This window comes from Camelus ferus, chromosome 4 (genome assembly GCF_009834535.1).
Source record: "Camelus ferus isolate YT-003-E chromosome 4, BCGSAC_Cfer_1.0, whole genome shotgun sequence".
NCBI classification, from domain to species: Eukaryota; Metazoa; Chordata; class Mammalia; order Artiodactyla; family Camelidae; genus Camelus; species Camelus ferus.
The window spans coordinates 28,620,246-28,638,704 of record NC_045699.1 but is presented as its reverse complement, the minus strand read 5'-3'; the positions used below and the strand labels follow the sequence as shown (position 1 = coordinate 28,638,704).

Below are 18,459 nucleotides of genomic sequence, written 5' to 3'. Positions count from 1 at the left end.
GCTATTTTGTAAATGTAAGTTAATGAAGTGTTGAAAAATATTTTGAGTCTCTCCTTATTTTATAGGTGAGCGAAGCAGGTGTCCATAGGCCTCATGTTGGTGGAATTCATGGTCGAAGTAATGATGGAGCTTATTCTCTTGTCCTGGCTGGTGGATTTGCAGATGAAGTAGTAAGTCATGATACAACCTTGTTCTTTAGAACCTGTCTTGATCATTCAGTAAAATACAGAAACTTTGTCCAAGATATATCAAATCCTATCTCTTTTAGCAGTTTTTATGTTGAAGTGGTCAATTCTATACAAGTTACAAGGTAAATCAGTTGGCAGCCTTTAATCTTTGTATTGATTTGCTTTGTATATACATGAGGCAATTGATTATTGCAATAGAAGTAGTCACATTCTCTTCAGAGCTCATTTTTTTTAGTTTAATTTATTTTGTGGTAATTGTGGTTTGACATGTAGCATTAGAAATACTACAGAGATCTCTGTCCTTTACCCAATTTCTGCCAGTGGTAGCATCTTAAACTGTAGTCCAGTATCACAACCAGGATACTGATATTGATACATTCAGAACGCTGAACATTTCCCTTACCACAAGGATTCCTCATGTTGCCCTTTTTAGCCACATCTACTTTATCTGCTCTTCCAAGCCCCCCTTAACCCCTAAGAACCACTAAACTGTTCTTCATTTCTCTGATTTTGTCACTAAAAAGATTTTATAAACAGAATCCTATAGTGTACAACCTTTGGGATTTTTTGTGGCATATGTGGCATATGTCAGTAGTTCATTTCCTTTTCATTGCTGAGTAGTATTCCATGGATATAGATGTACCACAGTGTAACCATTCACCCATTGAAAAACATCTGGATTGTTTACAACAAATAATGCTGCAATAAACATTTATGTGTAGGTTTTTTTGTAAACATGAATCTCCATTTCTTTGGGATGAATGCCCAGAAGTGCAATTCCTGGGTTGTGTGGTAGTTGTATGATTAGTTCTTCTGCCAAAGTGATTTCCAGAGTGACTGTGCCACTTCTCATTCCTGTCAGTAGTGTATGATGATCCAGTTTCTCTGCATCATCACCAGCATTCAGTGTTTTTTCTTTGTTTTAGTCATTCTAATAGGTATGTAGTTACAGCTCATTGTAGTTTTGACATTTCCCTAATGATTAATAGTGTTGGACATAATTTATTTGTTAGCTGTATGTCTCTCTTTGGTGGTATAGCTCTTCAGGTTTTTTGCCTGTTTCTAATTTGGTTGTGATTTTTGTTTGTTTTTACTGTTCATTGGATATGTAGTTAGTAGGTGTTTTCTCCCAGTCTGTGTCATTTGTTTGCCTTCATGGTATGTTTTAGTAATGAATTCAAGTATAGATGAGTTAATGGCATAGAATTTAACTAATTTTACATGATTATTTGCTGAAAAATAATCAGAAATATTTTTGTTCCTCTGTTTTAAACTCTATTAACTTAGGTTGTCCCTGTTATGTTCTCCTAGTTCCCACTACTTTTCCCTTCATAGCACTACCACAATTATAACTTAAGAAGTTGATAGGGTTATGAATATAAGCACTGTGAAGTCAATCCAGATACCATTTGGAAGACTGCATCTGATCAATTTAAGTGTTCTGGACTGTTCTAGATGTACTTTTTAGAATTCTTTTAAATGGAGTATACACTAAACATGAAATTTCTTTACATCTGGTTCTTTAAAGTACAGATCTCAAGGTTGAATAAGTAAAAAGTGAATTCAAGGTTTTTGGATATATAAAAACATTTAAAATCATGAGATCTTAGTTATGACTTTTAATCCCAAGGGAAAATGCAAGATAGACAAATGCAAGATAGACCTTCTACAAGCAAAAATTTAGTAGAGAAAACTTCTGTTATTGTAAGTTCAGCCTGAACTAGTTAAAATAATCTTGCATTAAAGAAAAACCACTATTTAGATGGTGTTAGTAGAATTACTTTATATACTGACAGTTTCTTTTCTCAGTTTTTTAAAAATACCGAGTCAGGTAAAAACTTAATAATATCAATATAAATTTGTAGCTACTACAAAAATATTTCTGCAGCTAGTTTTTAACATCTCCTTTGGCATTTTTTTTTTACATTTAGTAAACACTATACAACTTTTAGTTTTCAAATTCTTTTCTACGTTTATTAATTGTTTTATCCAAATGTAATTTGAGTGAACCCATGGACTATAAAATGTGGGGAACCTCCCAGGCTGTTAGGATTTTAAATTTGAAATTAAGCAGCAGACTTAGGTATGGTGTAGGCTGTTGTTTGGAAACTAGTTATGAAATATTTATTAAAATGGTGCCCTATGGGGTGAGGAGTTGTTAGAGTGCATGCTTAGCATGCACGAGGTTCTGGGTTCAATCCCCAGTACCTCCATTAAAAAAAAAAAATGGTACCCTATAAAGAACCTACAACCTAATATTGATAAGTTTATTTTCATAACATTGATTTAAACAGTATTCTCAACCCAAAAGACCTTATTTTATAACATTCTATAGATTATTTGATTATATGTATAGCATGAGAATAGCAGTGTTTGGAGGTGTTGGAAGCTATAACTTTAAAGTGTAATCTTTAGATCAAGTGATACAACTTGAAGGTATATTACACACAAGATTTAATTTGAATTTTGCCTAATTTCGGTAGATACATTGAGAGAACATGTCAATTTGTAACATCCTAATGAAAAGTTCTAACTCTGAAATGAGAATTGGTGAAATCATACCTGAGTTTAGGTGTTTTAATGCCAAAAATGTTCTCCTGCAGGACCGAGGTGATGAATTCACATACACTGGGAGTGGTGGTAAAAATCTTGCTGGTAATAAAAGAATTGGTGCACCATCGGCTGATCAAACACTAACAAACATGAACAGGTATTCTTTATTGTTAGTTTGTAAAGACTATTTAGAATTTGGGCTTTGTATAAAAGTTTTATTATAGGACTATAATTTGTAACTTACACTGTACAAGAGAATCTTAAATTGAGAGTTAATATATCTAAAATTCAAATCTTACCTGATTAGTATATATTTACTTCTAAGCTTCCTAACTTATTTCTTAGTATCATTTTTTAAATGACATAATTCCTACATGTGCTTTTTAAAACCTTTGAAAGAAAGGAACCTATGTAATTTAAGTTAAATTGAGGACAAAGTGGCTTATCTACTACCACATAGGTCAAAGGTATTTTCTACTCAACACAGAATTATCTTTTTAAGTAACAAACTTATTTTGAGAGGCGACTAATATGAAATAGGGTTATGTTTGGGAGCCATACTTATGTGCATAAGTAAAATATCAGATAACTTAGTCAGAACAAGGTGCTTTTAGGGTTTATAATAATATAAAGTTGTTCAAGTGTTATAAAAGAAAATGTTTAGTTACAAAAGTGACCTTTTCTAACTAAATGCTTGTAAGGCATTAAAAAAAGAGCCACCTTGTGCTGATCTTTATTCTACAGAAGTATTCATGATACTCCAGCTTCCATGGAGTAGAAAATTTAATAAGTTCAAATGTTGTATTTCATAAATGCGTGCTAATACCAATAATAGATTAACCCAAACCATCAGTTAGCATTGACCACATTATAACTTGTCATACTGATAATTTTGTGATCATTTCATAAAGTTGACATTTTTATATCCTACTATTAAAGGTATTTCGTGTATTGAGTAAAAATGAGTATTTTTTTTGCTTTCCTGAGTCTAAAGCACACAGTTTTAAGTAGTATGCCCTTAATATCTGATTACCATGTGAAGTAAAGAATATGCCAGTATTATTTCAAGACTTTGTTGCATACCAGGCTATGTAGAATCTGTTTTTATGTCTTCCTTCTGTATTATTTCTGACAGTAGGATTATTTTATTGAACCAGCAGAGGAGACAGGTCAGATTGGCTGGTGAAAACATTCCTGAGGCAAGAGTCCAGTCCCTATGCAGTCTTTTTCTAACAAGAAAGCAGCTCTTTAGGAAGAATGATCTTAAAAGGAATTAGAAATATTTTGATATGTTTTGTCAATGAAAATGTATCTTGAATTTGGAAAGGGGCTTTTTCATGTTGTCAAGTCTGAAAATTATATTTTCCCTTCAATAATGGTATTACTGTGCTTGAATGAAACTGCCTATGTAACTACCTGCACTTGTACATGGTAGATTGTTTTCAAGCTTTTGAAGAATCTAATTAAAGTATACCCTGTTTATCATATGTTACTGTCTTTTTAGAAAATAATTGACAAGTAGTAATAATGTTTATATTAATAAGAGGGTAGTGAAAATGAAGTGGTAGTAAAAATGAAATGGTAACTCAGAACAATGTAGGATTGACTTAACATAGAGACTAACATTCCTTCAGTTAATTTATACATTAAGCTGTGAGTACGCCTTGTGATTGAAGTGAAAGGCCCTTATCTCTAACCCGTTGTATACTCTTTCCTGACTAGTATATTGTCTGATTCATATTCGTTTCTCTGCTAAGAGGTAGGTTGACACCTGCTTCTTGCTTTTGAGAAGTTTGTTCCTATTCCTTCTCAGCTCTTCCACTTTATGAAACTGAAGAGGGCAGCAGGTAATCTGGCTGTCCTTTATCAGGGCAGTTAGAGACAACCAATCAAGCTGCCGATAGAGTAATGGAAAAGCTTTGTTGTTATGCCTGGTCTCATCCTCTTGGACTCTTTTCACAAACTTGAACAGCCTACATACTTACATGAAACTAGTAGTTAGGTAATAATGCCAGTTAGTGGTGGCAGTCATTATGATGGAAAGTACTGTGAGCACCAAAGCATTCCACTCATTAACATGAAGATAGTATGTCTCTATCCAATAACAGCCCTAGAATTGATGGCTACGTTTCTTCTGCCTCTCAGAGTTTTAGTGCATCTTCCCTTTGAGATAAAAAAACATAACTTGGTAAGCTGTAACTCTTTGACCACATCTATTAAAAAAAATTAATGAAACACAAGTTCATTTACTTTAACTATGGTAAAGATATTACAGTAGATTAGTCATTTAGTCTTAAGGTCTTTTTGTTTTTTTGAGCATGCATAAAAAGAACTATACCCTGTAAAAATATTTTGTATCATATCTAATTTTGCTGAATTGAAGGGAAGGATACCTTTTTTTGTTTTTAACCTTAAACATTCTCAGTGGTTTCTTTTCACTTAAGTTATGTAGGTGTCTTAGAAGAAAAGTACTAACTTTAAGTAGATTCTAGTTTGGTTTTGGGGAGCACAGGACTAAGTTTTCCTAACAAAGGTCTTCTAATATCTGATAATCTTAGTGATTAATTACTACTAAGTGAGTATACCATACTAAGGAAGCTTCAGCTAAATCAAGTGCTGCTTAGCTCAGTGTTCCTCCTTGTTCATGTGTCGTCAGTAAGATGTAGTGATCTTGAGCAGCCAAAAATCTTTATTGTCATGATTTAGCACAGGTATTTAAATGCTTCAGTTTTATTTAAACTTAAATCTTTCAACTGGAGGTCTTTAAAGAATATTCTCGTATTGAACTTGTTCTTATTATCTTCTAAACTTTAGGGAATCTCTGTTGTCTGGAATGTGGAAAGTAGACCTGTTGACAAATTAATTTTCCTGGATTTCTTTCTACATTCTTCCAGCAATTTACTTCATTCCCTTATCAAAAATAACTATTACAGCAATCACTTGCTTAGTTTTCCAATTTTCTCCCTTCCCTCAACAAACGTTATTTAAAGAAAATTCCGTGTATTTCTAGTTGTTTTCTATTATACGTGGCACAGATGTTATTACTTTCAGAAGAACCCTACAGGCTAACTGAGAACCAATCCCCTGGCTTGGGGGTGACATCAGAAAACTGATTTGTCTTCTCTGCTGGTGGGGGAAAGCATAATCCTATTATCTGGAATAATATGGAAAGAATCATAGAATCTTAACCATCAGGTAAGGCATAATTCACCTTTTAATTAAGCTAATGATGCGATTATGTACTTGAAGAAAGATTACTTGGTATAAAGACTTTGTTTTACTTTTTAGGGCATTGGCCCTAAACTGTGATGCTCCATTGGATGATAAAATTGGAGCAGAGTCTCGGAATTGGAGAGCTGGTAAGCCAGTCAGAGTGATACGCAGTTTTAAAGGGAGGAAGATCAGCAAATATGCTCCTGAAGAAGGCAACAGATATGATGGCATTTATAAGGTGCTCTATCTGGCATGACATCTTGTTAGTCATTCTTCCTGTGCTTTCAAGACAGGGTTGCCACAGGGAACTGCTCTACTGTGGGTGGGCTAAAGAAAACAGTAGACTGTCATAGTTGGTGTTTCTACTTTTTCTAGAAATGTAACATGCACAAAGCAAGCTCTTAACTTTGATACTTGTCTTTTAAGGCTTATCTGAAGTCCATAAGGGCAGAGTTATACTTTGGGTTAAGCTTTTTACAAGTACATATTCTCTGTGATAAAACTGTTCAAGTAACTGGGCCATTGTAGATACTGATTCTTCCACATATCTTTCAGGATGACTTTATTTGTGATAAATTTTTCAAAGCAGAGCACATTATAATTTTGAAAATAGGTTACATTCTTTGTTTAAAAAACGAAGGCATCTATTGCCACCATTTTTATCTACGATTATGCAGAATTATTTTATAGTTAATGAGCACAATCTTGTTACTGTTTCACATTTATAGCAATCTATACTTATATGGGAACTATCATAATTAGGAAATAAGGCCAAAACAGTATTTTTAAAACAATATTTTGGTGGTTTTAATTTATTTACTATTACAGTAAAGCAAGTATCTTTTAAAGTTGCACTTCTGCCAAGTTTACTTAAAATACTAATAAGATGTTAAGAATAAGTCTCAACTTTAAATCTCAAAATAGTACTGAAATATTATGATTTAGGTGGTGAAATACTGGCCAGAGATTTCATCAAGCCATGGATTCTTGGTTTGGCGCTATCTTTTAAGAAGAGATGATGTTGAACCTGCTCCTTGGACCTCAGAAGGAATAGAACGGTCAAGGAGACTATGTCTACGTTTACAGGTTGGATTGCATTTGTCTAGGCTACTTGTATGTTCATGAAAACATAATGCCTCTGTACTATCTACATGCATTAACATTGTATATAACCCACAGCAGTTGATCAGTGGACTGTAAGGGGTGAGGAATGAGATCACACAAGTATAAGAAAGGAAAAAAAATCACACGCAAGAAGGAAAAGAAGTAGCATTCTAGGTGTCAGACTCCTCTTTGACCAGAAATTGTGCTTGGGGAAAGCTAGGCTTGACAGTGAAGAGTAAAATACAGTTGACCTCTGAACACCATGTGTGTGAACTACACGGATCCGTTTATACATGGATGTTTTTCGATAGCAGACACTGCAGTGCCTATCTGTGGTTGGCTGAATCCACAGATGCAGATGGCAACTCTTAAGTTACACAGAGATTTTCGACTTCCAGAAGACTGGCCCTACCCTGACCCCTCCTTATTGAAGGGTCAACTGTATTTTCAATTCAGTCTGGAAATGACTTGAAGTATGAGGGAAAGGGGTACCTAAAATTTAGGTGTAGGAGGCCTTGAGAAGGGAACTTGATCCTAGAGGGCACAGGGGGTGTGTCTCTGGTAGGGGAAGGGGGGAGGTGGCTTATAAGAGTGGTCTGCTTTCTACCCTTCTCACTTCTCCTCACCCCTTTTCTCTCTTCCCCCTCAAAGCTGCTTCCCTGTCCTGTCACCACCTTTAGTGCTTTGCCTTTTTTTTTTCCCTTTGCCCATGCTCAGCTGTTAACCCATATATAGACTTTGTTGGTTTTGTATGCATAATGGATGGTATGGCTACATTCCCCCTCCACTGCCTGTACACCCTAGACTTTATCCCTGACACTGACTTCAGAGCATGGTTTGAGTTCATCCTCCATCATTCCCCATCGCTGTGCTTCCCATAAAGACTGCCAGCTTTGTCATTTCCCCTGGCTCTGCCCACACTGCATGTGTAGGGGCTGAACTATGGGCAAGTGTCTGACCACCCAGGCAGGTGAGTGTGTGTCTTCTAGTGCAAGTCTGTTTCTGTTTTTGTTTTCTTTTTAAACTCATAGAATTGTTTAAATGAGACCCATCAGCTGCCAAAACAACTGCCAAAGTAATTCCTTTTATAACTAAATATTTTTAAAACGTATTGTTAAATTTTCAAAAGATTTTTTTTCAGGTCTACTGTTCAGCAAAGCAATGTTCTAGATAGGTTAAATTTGAAACAGTAAGCAGAAGCATGTAAGCCAGTTGACTAGGATGAGTTAATATCATTGATGAGGCCTGAAACATTGAGCTTTAAATGAGTGTCATCACAAAGCATGTCAAAAAAAAAAAAACATAGCCAATAAAACACAAGGGTAAAAGGGAAGAATTTATTCCTTAAAGTCTAACCTTTTAGTTGATAAAGAATTGAGTAATTTAGTGGCTTGAGGTCTTCTAAAAGCTCTCCCACCCCAACCACCCCTGCCTCTTAATTTTGGGAGATAGAAATTTGGCCCTTAATGGATGTTTTGTTTTAAGATTGACTCCACAATTTAGTGTAACCCCATCTATTGTGTACCATCTCTTGTGCTCTGTGGTTGATCCTCACTTACCTTCATATCTAGTTTCTACTTTCCTTTATTCCTCAACTTTTTTTCCATTAACTTCATTTTTTATTGTTTACATTTTTATTGAAGTATAGTCAGTTTACAATGTTGCGTCAGTTTTCTTCCTCAGACTTTTCAAGCCACCTAGTTACAACTCCTAAAAAATTGTTTCCTCTTTTAGATTGGAAACTAAGATCATCATATTATAAAATGGAATATCTTAACAGTCAAAACTATGTGGTTTTACTATGAATTGGGGATTTTATTAGTCTTCTGTCCTTTGAATTCTGTTTCTTTAAATGTCTCTTTACTTTATGTAAGTACTGTCAATTTAGGGAGATTATAGACTCCTCCCCATTCCCCTAAGTAAATTTCTGCCTGGGATCTAGAACCCCTCCTTCTCTGTGAAGCTTAAATCTACATTGCACTTTTTTCCCTCATCAGTATCCAGTAGGTTACCCTTCAGATAAGGAAGGGAAGAAGACTAAAGGACAGTCAAAGAAGGCCAGTGGAGCCTCAAAAAGGCCATCTACAGATGGTAGGTAATGATTGCAGAACATAAATCCTAATAACATCGTTTCTGATAAAGAGAAATAGTAAGAGAATAAAAATTAAAAGAAAAATGAAGGGTTTTTGTTGTTGTTGTTGGGGTGGGGGTGGAGTGGGGTGCGTTTTTTCTGTTTTTTAATAATGTCAGAGCCAAAACAACAAAGTACCCTACACTCTGGGAAAGTTAGGTGCTGCTTTAGGCTGGTTATCTTCCAGCTAACCATTACTGGTGCCCATTAACTCTTTCATTTCATAGTTCTGCTTATAACCACTTGTAGTCTGCTGATATATTTTTAACTAAATCTAGATGATTGTCCAAGTGCCTCCAAAGTGTTGAAAGCATCAGATGCAGCAGAAGCAGTTGAGGCTTTCCAGCTAACCCCTCAACAACAACATCTAATCAGAGAAGATCATCAGAACCAGAAGCTATGGGATGAAGTTCTTGCATCTCTTGTGGAAGGACCAGTATGTAAAGATTTTTTTAATAGGTTCATAATATTAACAAATAATGGAAAATAATTTCCCTATGAATTATCATTTTCACAGGTCAGTTAAACATAATCCTTTTTATCCAATCTTCTCACCCAGTACTTCCACCTTTCAGAAATAAGGCAGCAGTTTAGCACTTTTAAGCCTCTTAGATGTTAGTTTTTGACCTCTCTGTGCTTGAAATTAATAATTTATGATGAAGTGCCATTCATGGGAAAAACTGTCAGTTGTGGAACACGTTCAACTTAATCTAAAACTCATCAGAGAAGTTTTTGTTATAGTTTAAAGTTACCTAATAGAAGAATTTTCAATGCCTACGTGTTCAACGTAGGGGTAAATAAACCAGCATTGATTTATTTAAGTATTTCATGTTTTGGATTTTGTTCCATTTTTTTGGTAATCATAAAGTTTTAAAGTGAAAGGAATTACAAGGGGGTTTTGTGTTAAGCTATGTTTTGCGATTAAGTTTTCTTAGCAAATCCCAAAAACTAGGGGTTTGAAATGTAAATTGTCTATTTATTCTTTGCTCACTGCTTTTATTGTATCTCTAATTTTGTTTATAAATTTGGTTCTTAGATTTTCTTAGATATTAGCCTCTGTCATGTGCAATATAGTTACTTTTCTGTTTTATTTCCCTCAGAGTATGTGATGTGCAGCTATTGTGGGTGAACTGTAGTATCTTGAAATTCCATTTTGTCATCCATTTCTTCCTTCCAATATTTCCTTTATTTCATTCACTGCATTGGTCAGAACTTCTTGTATATCTAAAATGAGGTTAATGCATATCCGTATGTGCCTTTTATCTAGATTTAGAGGGAACTCTCAGTTTTTGTATTGCCTTTTTTGAGAATTAGTCATCATTATGAAAACTTCTTGACATAATTTTTAAACTTAGAAATGAATAAAGTTTGTCAACTACTCTTTGGATTGATATTGCAGTTGGTTTTTTTATTTGTTTTGTCTAAAAATGTGATATTTAGGGTTGTCCTTGGGTAGGATGAGACTTACATGTCTGGAGGACAGAAGGAAAGTGAGTTAGCTCTGTGAGAAATGTTACTTGCTCATTAGCCAAGAGACCCAGGCATGTGGAGAGTCTGGCTCTGGTGGGTAAGACTCACTTTCACAGACAGCAAGTAAGAAACAGCAAGCAGTTGATCATGGTCCCATTATTCTCTGGAGAGAATACAGCTGGTTAGTGACAACTCAGGTGAGTTCCAGCTGTGAGTAGGCAGAAGACAAAGTAGCAAATATGGGTGAAGGATAAAGCCACCTGAGTGCACACAGAAGTTCTCTTCTGCATATCTGTTGTCTGGGTTGGACATGTGTATTGGGCTTCAGTCTAAGGCTTTTAATACGTCCTGTTTATCAATTTAAAAAAATTATCAAAGGGGTTGAATCTTGTGAGACTTGGTAAGTATATGCAAATAAATATACTTTTCAACCTCTTCTTTCAATATAACTTTTATATGGAAGTCAACAATTGATAGTCTCAAACAAGCAAAAAAACAAAACAAAACCAATAAAAATCCTGTTCCCTGAGGGCAGGCTTTTACATACCTAGGTCAGGTAACTGACCTTGGTGCTAGTGGTTACGCTGGACATTTATGTACTATTGCCCTGTGTAGGTATCATGCCCTTTTTTCTTTTTTTCCAGACAAGCAAGGAACACATTTAGTAAACCAGAAAAATTAGGTGTTGGCCAAAGGTGACTTTTAAATAAATGCATATATTATACGTATGTATGTTTTTATCCAGACAGCTTCCCAAGGTCCTTTATGCTCTGGCATCCCTACCTGCTTCTGCATTCTCCTCTTACTACTCTCTCAGGCCCAGACTGCTTCACCACAGTGACCTCTGTGCTATTTGCACACTCTTAACCTGTTCCTGCTCCTAGGCCTTTACACATGTGCTGTCTCTGACTGGAATTCTTCCCTCTGTGTCTTCATGTGGCTCATTGCTTCATACCCTTTAAGTCTCTACAGAGTATTACACTTCTCAGAGAGGCCTTCCCTGGCTATCCTTTCTAAAATAGCCACTCTTTACTCTGTAGCTTTAATTTGCTTTGTTTCCTCAGTTACTACTAACTGAAATTGCTCTCTTAAAGGAATATAAAGTTCCACGAGAGCAGAGACTTGGCCTTTTTATCACTGCTGTGTAGATGAGTGCCTAGCACAGTGCAGGAACTCAGAGCGCTGATACTATACACATATTACAGGCCCCACGGAGGTGCCGGGGAAATACCAGTCACTAACAAAGTACTTTGTCAGAGAGAAGGTACCTCCTATTACATTTTAGTTTTCTTCCACATCTCCCCCTAACTGGTACAGTCTTCTAATGTGTTGCATAGTACGTCATTGATAATTCACTTGACCTTTATAATCCATGTTCATAAATAAGTTAGTATCAAGACAAAACTATGAAATGAATCTTTGGTTTATTTTTGTTTACTTAAAATTCTTATAGATTATTTTTCTATTAACATAAAGAATGAACATAAAATGCACTCCCCTACTATCAAAAAATAACTGAATGGAGGATTATCCTGGTGACTTCAAAAAATACTTACCCTTCTAGTTTAAAAGAAACAAACAGGATAAAATGGAACCCAATAATGGCTTTTGAAGATCATAAAGTACCCATCTGATCATGTTTGCTAGATAGCTCTACCTTCTATCATTTAGTCTCAATTTGAATAAACATTAGCACCAGGAAAATACGAGATTTTTAGATTGAGGCAAAATATCACAGAAAACTATCCTAGAAAAACAAATGTTGATTCCTTGGGGTCTTAGATACTATAGAGTATTCTTGCTAAGTGCTTTTTAAAATCTTTTTTAGCATAAAAAATAAGTATTTAAGTTTTATAAAAGCAGAAATTTGAATAGATAATACATGTTCATATACTAAAATACTATGTAGCTTTTTGAAGATAGAAAGTCTGTATTTAATGACCTTGAGACAACCTGTTTATGATTTTTTTAAGTGAAAAATAGTATTCTCTGGAATATGAGATTTGGAACGGAAGGCATTCATTTTTTTAAGCTTTGTGTCTTGACTTTGCAACCTTTCCAGCCCAGTCCTAAGATTTAAAACTGACGTGTTTATCTTATCGAAGGGATTTCTTCAATTTCCTTTTACACATTTGCTTGTAATTAGTCACTCCTTGATTTGTTTTTCTTGATAGAAAATAGGTGTGATTAAGATACTTTTTTCCCTCAATCACTTGGAATGCTATTAATATATTATGAAATGCTAACTTTTTTTCTTCCCCTTGGGTACCATTCTAGAATTTTCTGAAAAAATTGGAACAATCTTTTATGTGTGTCTGCTGCCAGGAGCTAGTTTACCAGCCTGTGACAACAGATTGCCTCCACAATGTCTGTAAAGTAAGTAAAATTCCTTTCTCATTTTCCCTCGTTAGGCCAGAGGGGACACTGTCCTCCAAACCTGTGGATAGCATGTGAAGAAGCATTTTTTTTATGAAGCAGAATAAAGGAACCTGGGTAGTTAGGAAGCATTTAATTATATCTTGGTGATGAATGCATGTTTTAATTTTATAGTAATTCAGATGTGTATAGTCAGCATTCCATCATTTTTGAAATTATCGAGGAGGGGTTGGACTAGAAAAGAAAGTAAGGTGTTGTTGCTACTTTCTGTGTTACAGCTTATGTATGTGTCATATATTATAGTGCAAACTGAGATAATTTCATGTACTTAATGGAATCGAGAACAGATTCTATCTGGCAGCATGCCCAGAGGAGTTGACTGTGTGTTATCAGTGTGGTATAAAAGGAAAACTTGAATTTTAGTCAAACCAACGTTGGACTCTTGTTCTACTGCTTGGTGGTTGTGCTCCCTGACCTAACTTCTCAACTTTAGTTTCCTTTGTAAAATGGAAAAAACCTTCCACATATGTGTGTGTGTTTGACCTTGAGTCAGCTGTGTAATATATTTAGTAGAGCTACATGTATTTGGGGAGAACACATTATATGTTAGGTGATTTGATAAAATATATACATAAGATAGTTTTACTTTCCTGAATTGTTTTTTTTTTTTCTTTAGTGCTCTATCAGGAAAGAACAGGATTAAAATCCAACCTAGAAAGTGAGGCTAGTGGGACCCATGCAGAATTATAACACCCTCGTTTTACGGGACGAGGAGATTCTTGTACAAAAGTTGTCATTTACCTGAAGTCTCACCGCATGTGCTAGAGGTGGAACTTGAACCACGTCTGTAGGTCAGTTTTCATAGTGCAGATTCAGGCCTTTACAGTTGTTCGTCTTTTAGGTTTCTCTTGTTGCCAAACAGTAAGTTTCTAGTTTCTATTTATAAGCCTAAGTTGTTGAGTACTTTTCTACATGCTTTGTCCTCAGATGAAAGTAGGTGTGTGTTTTTATTTTGTTCTACTTTGTTTTTGGTTTTGCCTTAGGATTGCTTACAGCGCTCCTTTAAGGCTCAAGTGTTCTCCTGCCCTGCTTGCCGGCATGATCTTGGCCAGAATTACATCATGACTCCCAATGAGATTCTGCAGAGTTTACTTGACCTTTTCTTCCCTGGCTACAGCAAAGGACGATGATCTGTCTACTTCTACTGTGTTGTTCCCAGTGGCTTTTTGGACAATAAAGAATCTAAAATGGTTGGGGTGGGGGGTGGGGTGGAAGCAGTGGTGGACCATATCTTTCACGTTCTGAAGCAGCTAATCCTCTTTCCTACGTAGCCATCATCTTGTGTGTGTAGTAAGAGGCCCATTTTTCAACTGTCTTTAAATATCAAAAGGTAGTTCTTGTGAGTAACAACTAGTTTTAATGAGTAAAAAAGTCAAAGCCTCAGCTCTAGTTGATATCCAAGTTATGATTTATTTTGCAACTACCTCAGGACAGAAAAGATTTATGGGGATTTTTTAAATCATTGAATAATTAGTTAAATGAAATTTTAGCTACACACTGCCTCCCAAAAATATTAGTTGTGCCTGGTTCATGTAATTTGATTTTACGGAAAAGGAAGTGACACTTGAGATTGTTGGAATGAACGCAGCTTCTGTAGTATGCATAATAACACTTTTAATGTCTTCTTCCATTATAATGTGTGTTTTGCAAGGACAGGTTCATTTTGTAGCCCATTTTGTGAGCTCCATTGTGCTTTTTTCTGGTGTTTTATGCAAGTTGACTACTAATGACTAATGAAAACAATATGAATGCATTGTTGCTGCATTAGTGTAATGTGGTGTGGTTTTGCACTTAAAAGAGGTATTCAGACGCTCTAGTTGTAAATGTTCATGAAAAGCCTCTTCTGTACTAGTCAAACTGCTTTTAGTGAGTCTCACCAGTGGTTTTACACCTGAGAGCATTGAGGACTGGGCTGATTTTTTGAGAGGACTGAAATTGCTTCATATTGTGACCCTAAATTTTATATTCACTATATTCCCTAAAGTATACCTTAATAAATATTTTATGATCATAAAAATAGCTCATCTTCCTTTACTTTTTCACATTTATCTAGCTTGTTTTAGTAGATATTTTAAGGAATTGATCATTTCCAAAGTATTTCATTGTGTGTTTTTATTGAACGAGACATTTTGAGTAGTTTTTTACTCTGGATTTTTGGTAACGAGAACTCCTATAAAATCTTAAGTGCTAAGGGGCAGACTTCACCTTAGTTTTGATTTTTTTAAATTTTACTAAATGGAAAAAATAACTTGGTGGCTATTCTGTTATCTATAACAACTCAGTCTTATGTTCAGTTTTAGCACAATCATTGCTCCTTACTTCACAGATATGAGAATATTCTAAAACAACTCTAGTGTCTGAAACTATATTGTTAAATTTTCATCAGAGAAAAGTTTTAATATTATCAAATCAGTTTTCCTACCCCTGAATTCATAGTCATAAATATGGCCAATATTTATTGAATATTTGCTTTGCATTTGTACCTTTTCATGTGTATTCATTTAATCCTACTGACAATCCTAAGAGGCAGGTACTATCATCCCTTCTTATAAAGGTTAAGAAACTGGCCAAAGCTCATACAGCAAGGAAGAGTCTGTAAAGGCAGTCTGGGTCCAGGCCTGGCAGTCTACTTATAGGCCACATTTGAATATTAGCCAAACTGGTTTCAATGTTTTTTCTGCATTCAATTAAATTCAAAATCAAGTTCTGGGAAACATAGCCAGCAGAGTGATTGGAGCTACCGTCACTGAGTACTAAGTTTATTGGAATCATTTTTATTTTGAAGAATCAAGTTTAAATTAGATTGAAAATGAATCATCAAATTACATCATCTAGTATTTTATTCCCTCTGGCATTGGCCATATCTCTGGCACGAAGTGTGGGGAATACCTCCCAGTTTCAGCTACTTGAACTGGTTCTACCACTTTTGTTAGCAAAATAAGGGATTCCAATAGTTATAGTATGGGCAATGCTATGTTGTCTCTGCTATAAAATGATAGGCTAGGGAAAAAAGCTGATTACAGCTTAACATGTTCAAAAGCATCAAGAATGTCTGAAAGCTAAGCAATTTTGTGGGGGGTTTTCCATAAATATTTCAGTTTGTATCTGGACTGAGACACAGACTTACAGAGAGCATAACAACAGTATCATGATCACCCTGTGTTTAAAACAAAAATTAGCAGTAATTGTATCATCAAATATGTAGTAAATATTAGTTAAAATTTCCATTGTCTCAAATGTCATACATGAATATTTTAAGTTTGTTTGAATCAGGATCCAAATAAGGACTTTACATTGTTATTAATTGCTATCTCTTATTAATTGCTCTTAAGTATCTTTAATCTGTGTGTATTTCCTTAACTCTTTTTTTCCTTCACCTTTTACAATTTGCATTTTGAAATTGTTCTGGAGCCTAACATCTGGAGCCTAGATCTTGCCAATTATAACCATGTGGTATAGTCTTAACTATTTCTCTTTATTTTCTGTAGATTGATAGTTAGAATTCAAGAGTAACCAGATTAAGATTTGAATTGAGGGGTGGGGAGCAAGAGTTCTTCATAAGTGGTGTAGTTGTCATTCACATGGTACATAATATCGGGTTGTCTCTTAGGCTTAAGTTTGAAAGATAAGATTTTTACTGGATTTTATTACATTTAGTAGGTTAGTGATTGCTAAGCACTCAGCTGCTTTTTTTTTTTTATGCTTCAAGAAATTCTTTCATAATTGAGATTTTATTGATTGTTTTGAGGATCAGTACACAGACATTTCAGTTTGTACACAATTGTTAACATACGTACCGAAAATCTAAAAAAAATGTAGTTGTGATTCTTTTCCAAACAGTTATTCCAGTGACTTTCCAGCTTAAAATTTGGAGACATTTTCCGTAATGGGATATGAAGTACCAGTATTGTCAAATGTTGATGTGCTGTTATATCATAAGTTCCACTAATTCACAGTTTAATATCATACATCAGCTACTTTCATAAGGGTAGGATTTTTCTTTTTTCTAATTAGAGTAGGCAGAGCCTCTAGTTTTAGAACTCAGTAATATGGTTCATTCAACAAATATGCGCATGCTAGTATGGTTAAGCATATTAGGCAATCTTCTAGAAGCTAGCAATTGAAAACACCCTTAGCTCTCTCTCAACCCTATTGTGACAGTTTGGCTAACATAAAGGGTCCTGCCTATATAAAGCTTAAAGCTTTGGATTTTAGTATCAATCCTACTTATAAGAGCAGGACAGAGATCTGCTCTGACTTGCCCATCAAGGACCAAACCTTTCCCCATTCTTCCTCAGGACACCCTGGAAGATAGAGTTCCTGACTGTCTACCTGATTTGAGGGAACTGAGCTTGACGGCCCACTCATCACCAGCTCACGCTGTAACTGGTCCCCACACCTGACCTTTATATCTGAAAGAACTGATATTCAGTAACATGGATTAACCACACACTACACAGAAAACAAACAAACAAAAACACCAGTCAGTGGACACGAGAAGTCAAGTGGTAGCTAGAAGGACCAAACAGGCTGAAAGAAATGACTTACTGAAAAAATGAAGGAAAGAATAAGTTTTACAACCGTATCCTGAAGTATGAAATTGCATTGTATTAATGGAATAAGAGCAAGCTGCTGTTGCTAAGAATAATTTGAGATTAAAATTCTTGAAGATAAACATGATTATGGAAACAAAATGCAACAGACAAAACAGAATGGACACTGCCAGAATTTGAATGTATTGTTGAGTAATCCATTATATATGAATATCCTGCAATCTGTCTGTTCATCTACTGATGAATATTTGGGTTGTCTCCAGGATTTTGTTACTACAAGGGGAGCTGTTGCAAACCTTTTGTCTTCGGAAAATAATTTAACATTTCTTATAAAATTAAATGTGCTTAACATAGAGCCCACCAATTTCATTAATGAGTTAACTTAGGAAAAACAAAGACATATTTCTAAAGTAGTTTATACAATTTTACATTCCTACTAGTACTGTATGAGAGTTCAGGTTGCCCCACATTCTTACTAACACTTGATTTTGTCCTTTGATTTCACTGTAACCATTCTAGAGGGTTTGCAGTTTCTATAGGAGACAAGAGTAGGTTGAAAATTTAGTGAACAGACTGAAGTAGTCACTTGTACTGTTCAGCAGGTATTTCTGGCTCTCACCTGCACGTGTTAGGATTGCACATCCAAGCCCCCTTGTGGTTGGCCAGGGCCGTGTGACCAGTTGGTCAGTTAGTTGTAATAAATGCTATGTGTCACTTCTGGGTAGTAGAGCATTTAATTGCACTCCAGAGTTTTCTCTCCCCTTGCATGGAGACCAGTAGCACACAGAGATTTTCTATCAGTAGGGTCCCC

General features: G+C 35.3%; 1 protein-coding gene across 1 annotated transcript in view; it reads left to right on the top strand.

Annotated features, from left to right (window-relative positions):
• Positions 1-15,114, top strand: part of UHRF2 (ubiquitin like with PHD and ring finger domains 2) — a 76,333-nt gene extending 61,219 nt beyond the window's left edge. Inside the window, exons 9-16 of the mRNA XM_032477710.1 lie at positions 66-170; positions 2,792-2,898; positions 6,030-6,192; positions 6,900-7,040; positions 9,056-9,149; positions 9,468-9,625; positions 12,937-13,035; positions 14,079-15,114. Of these exons, the coding sequence (XP_032333601.1) occupies positions 66-170; positions 2,792-2,898; positions 6,030-6,192; positions 6,900-7,040; positions 9,056-9,149; positions 9,468-9,625; positions 12,937-13,035; positions 14,079-14,225 (1,014 nt within the window). The 3' untranslated portion in view covers positions 14,226-15,114. The remainder of the gene's footprint in view (positions 1-65; positions 171-2,791; positions 2,899-6,029; positions 6,193-6,899; positions 7,041-9,055; positions 9,150-9,467; positions 9,626-12,936; positions 13,036-14,078) is intronic.
• Positions 15,115-18,459: the final 3,345 nt, after the last annotated feature.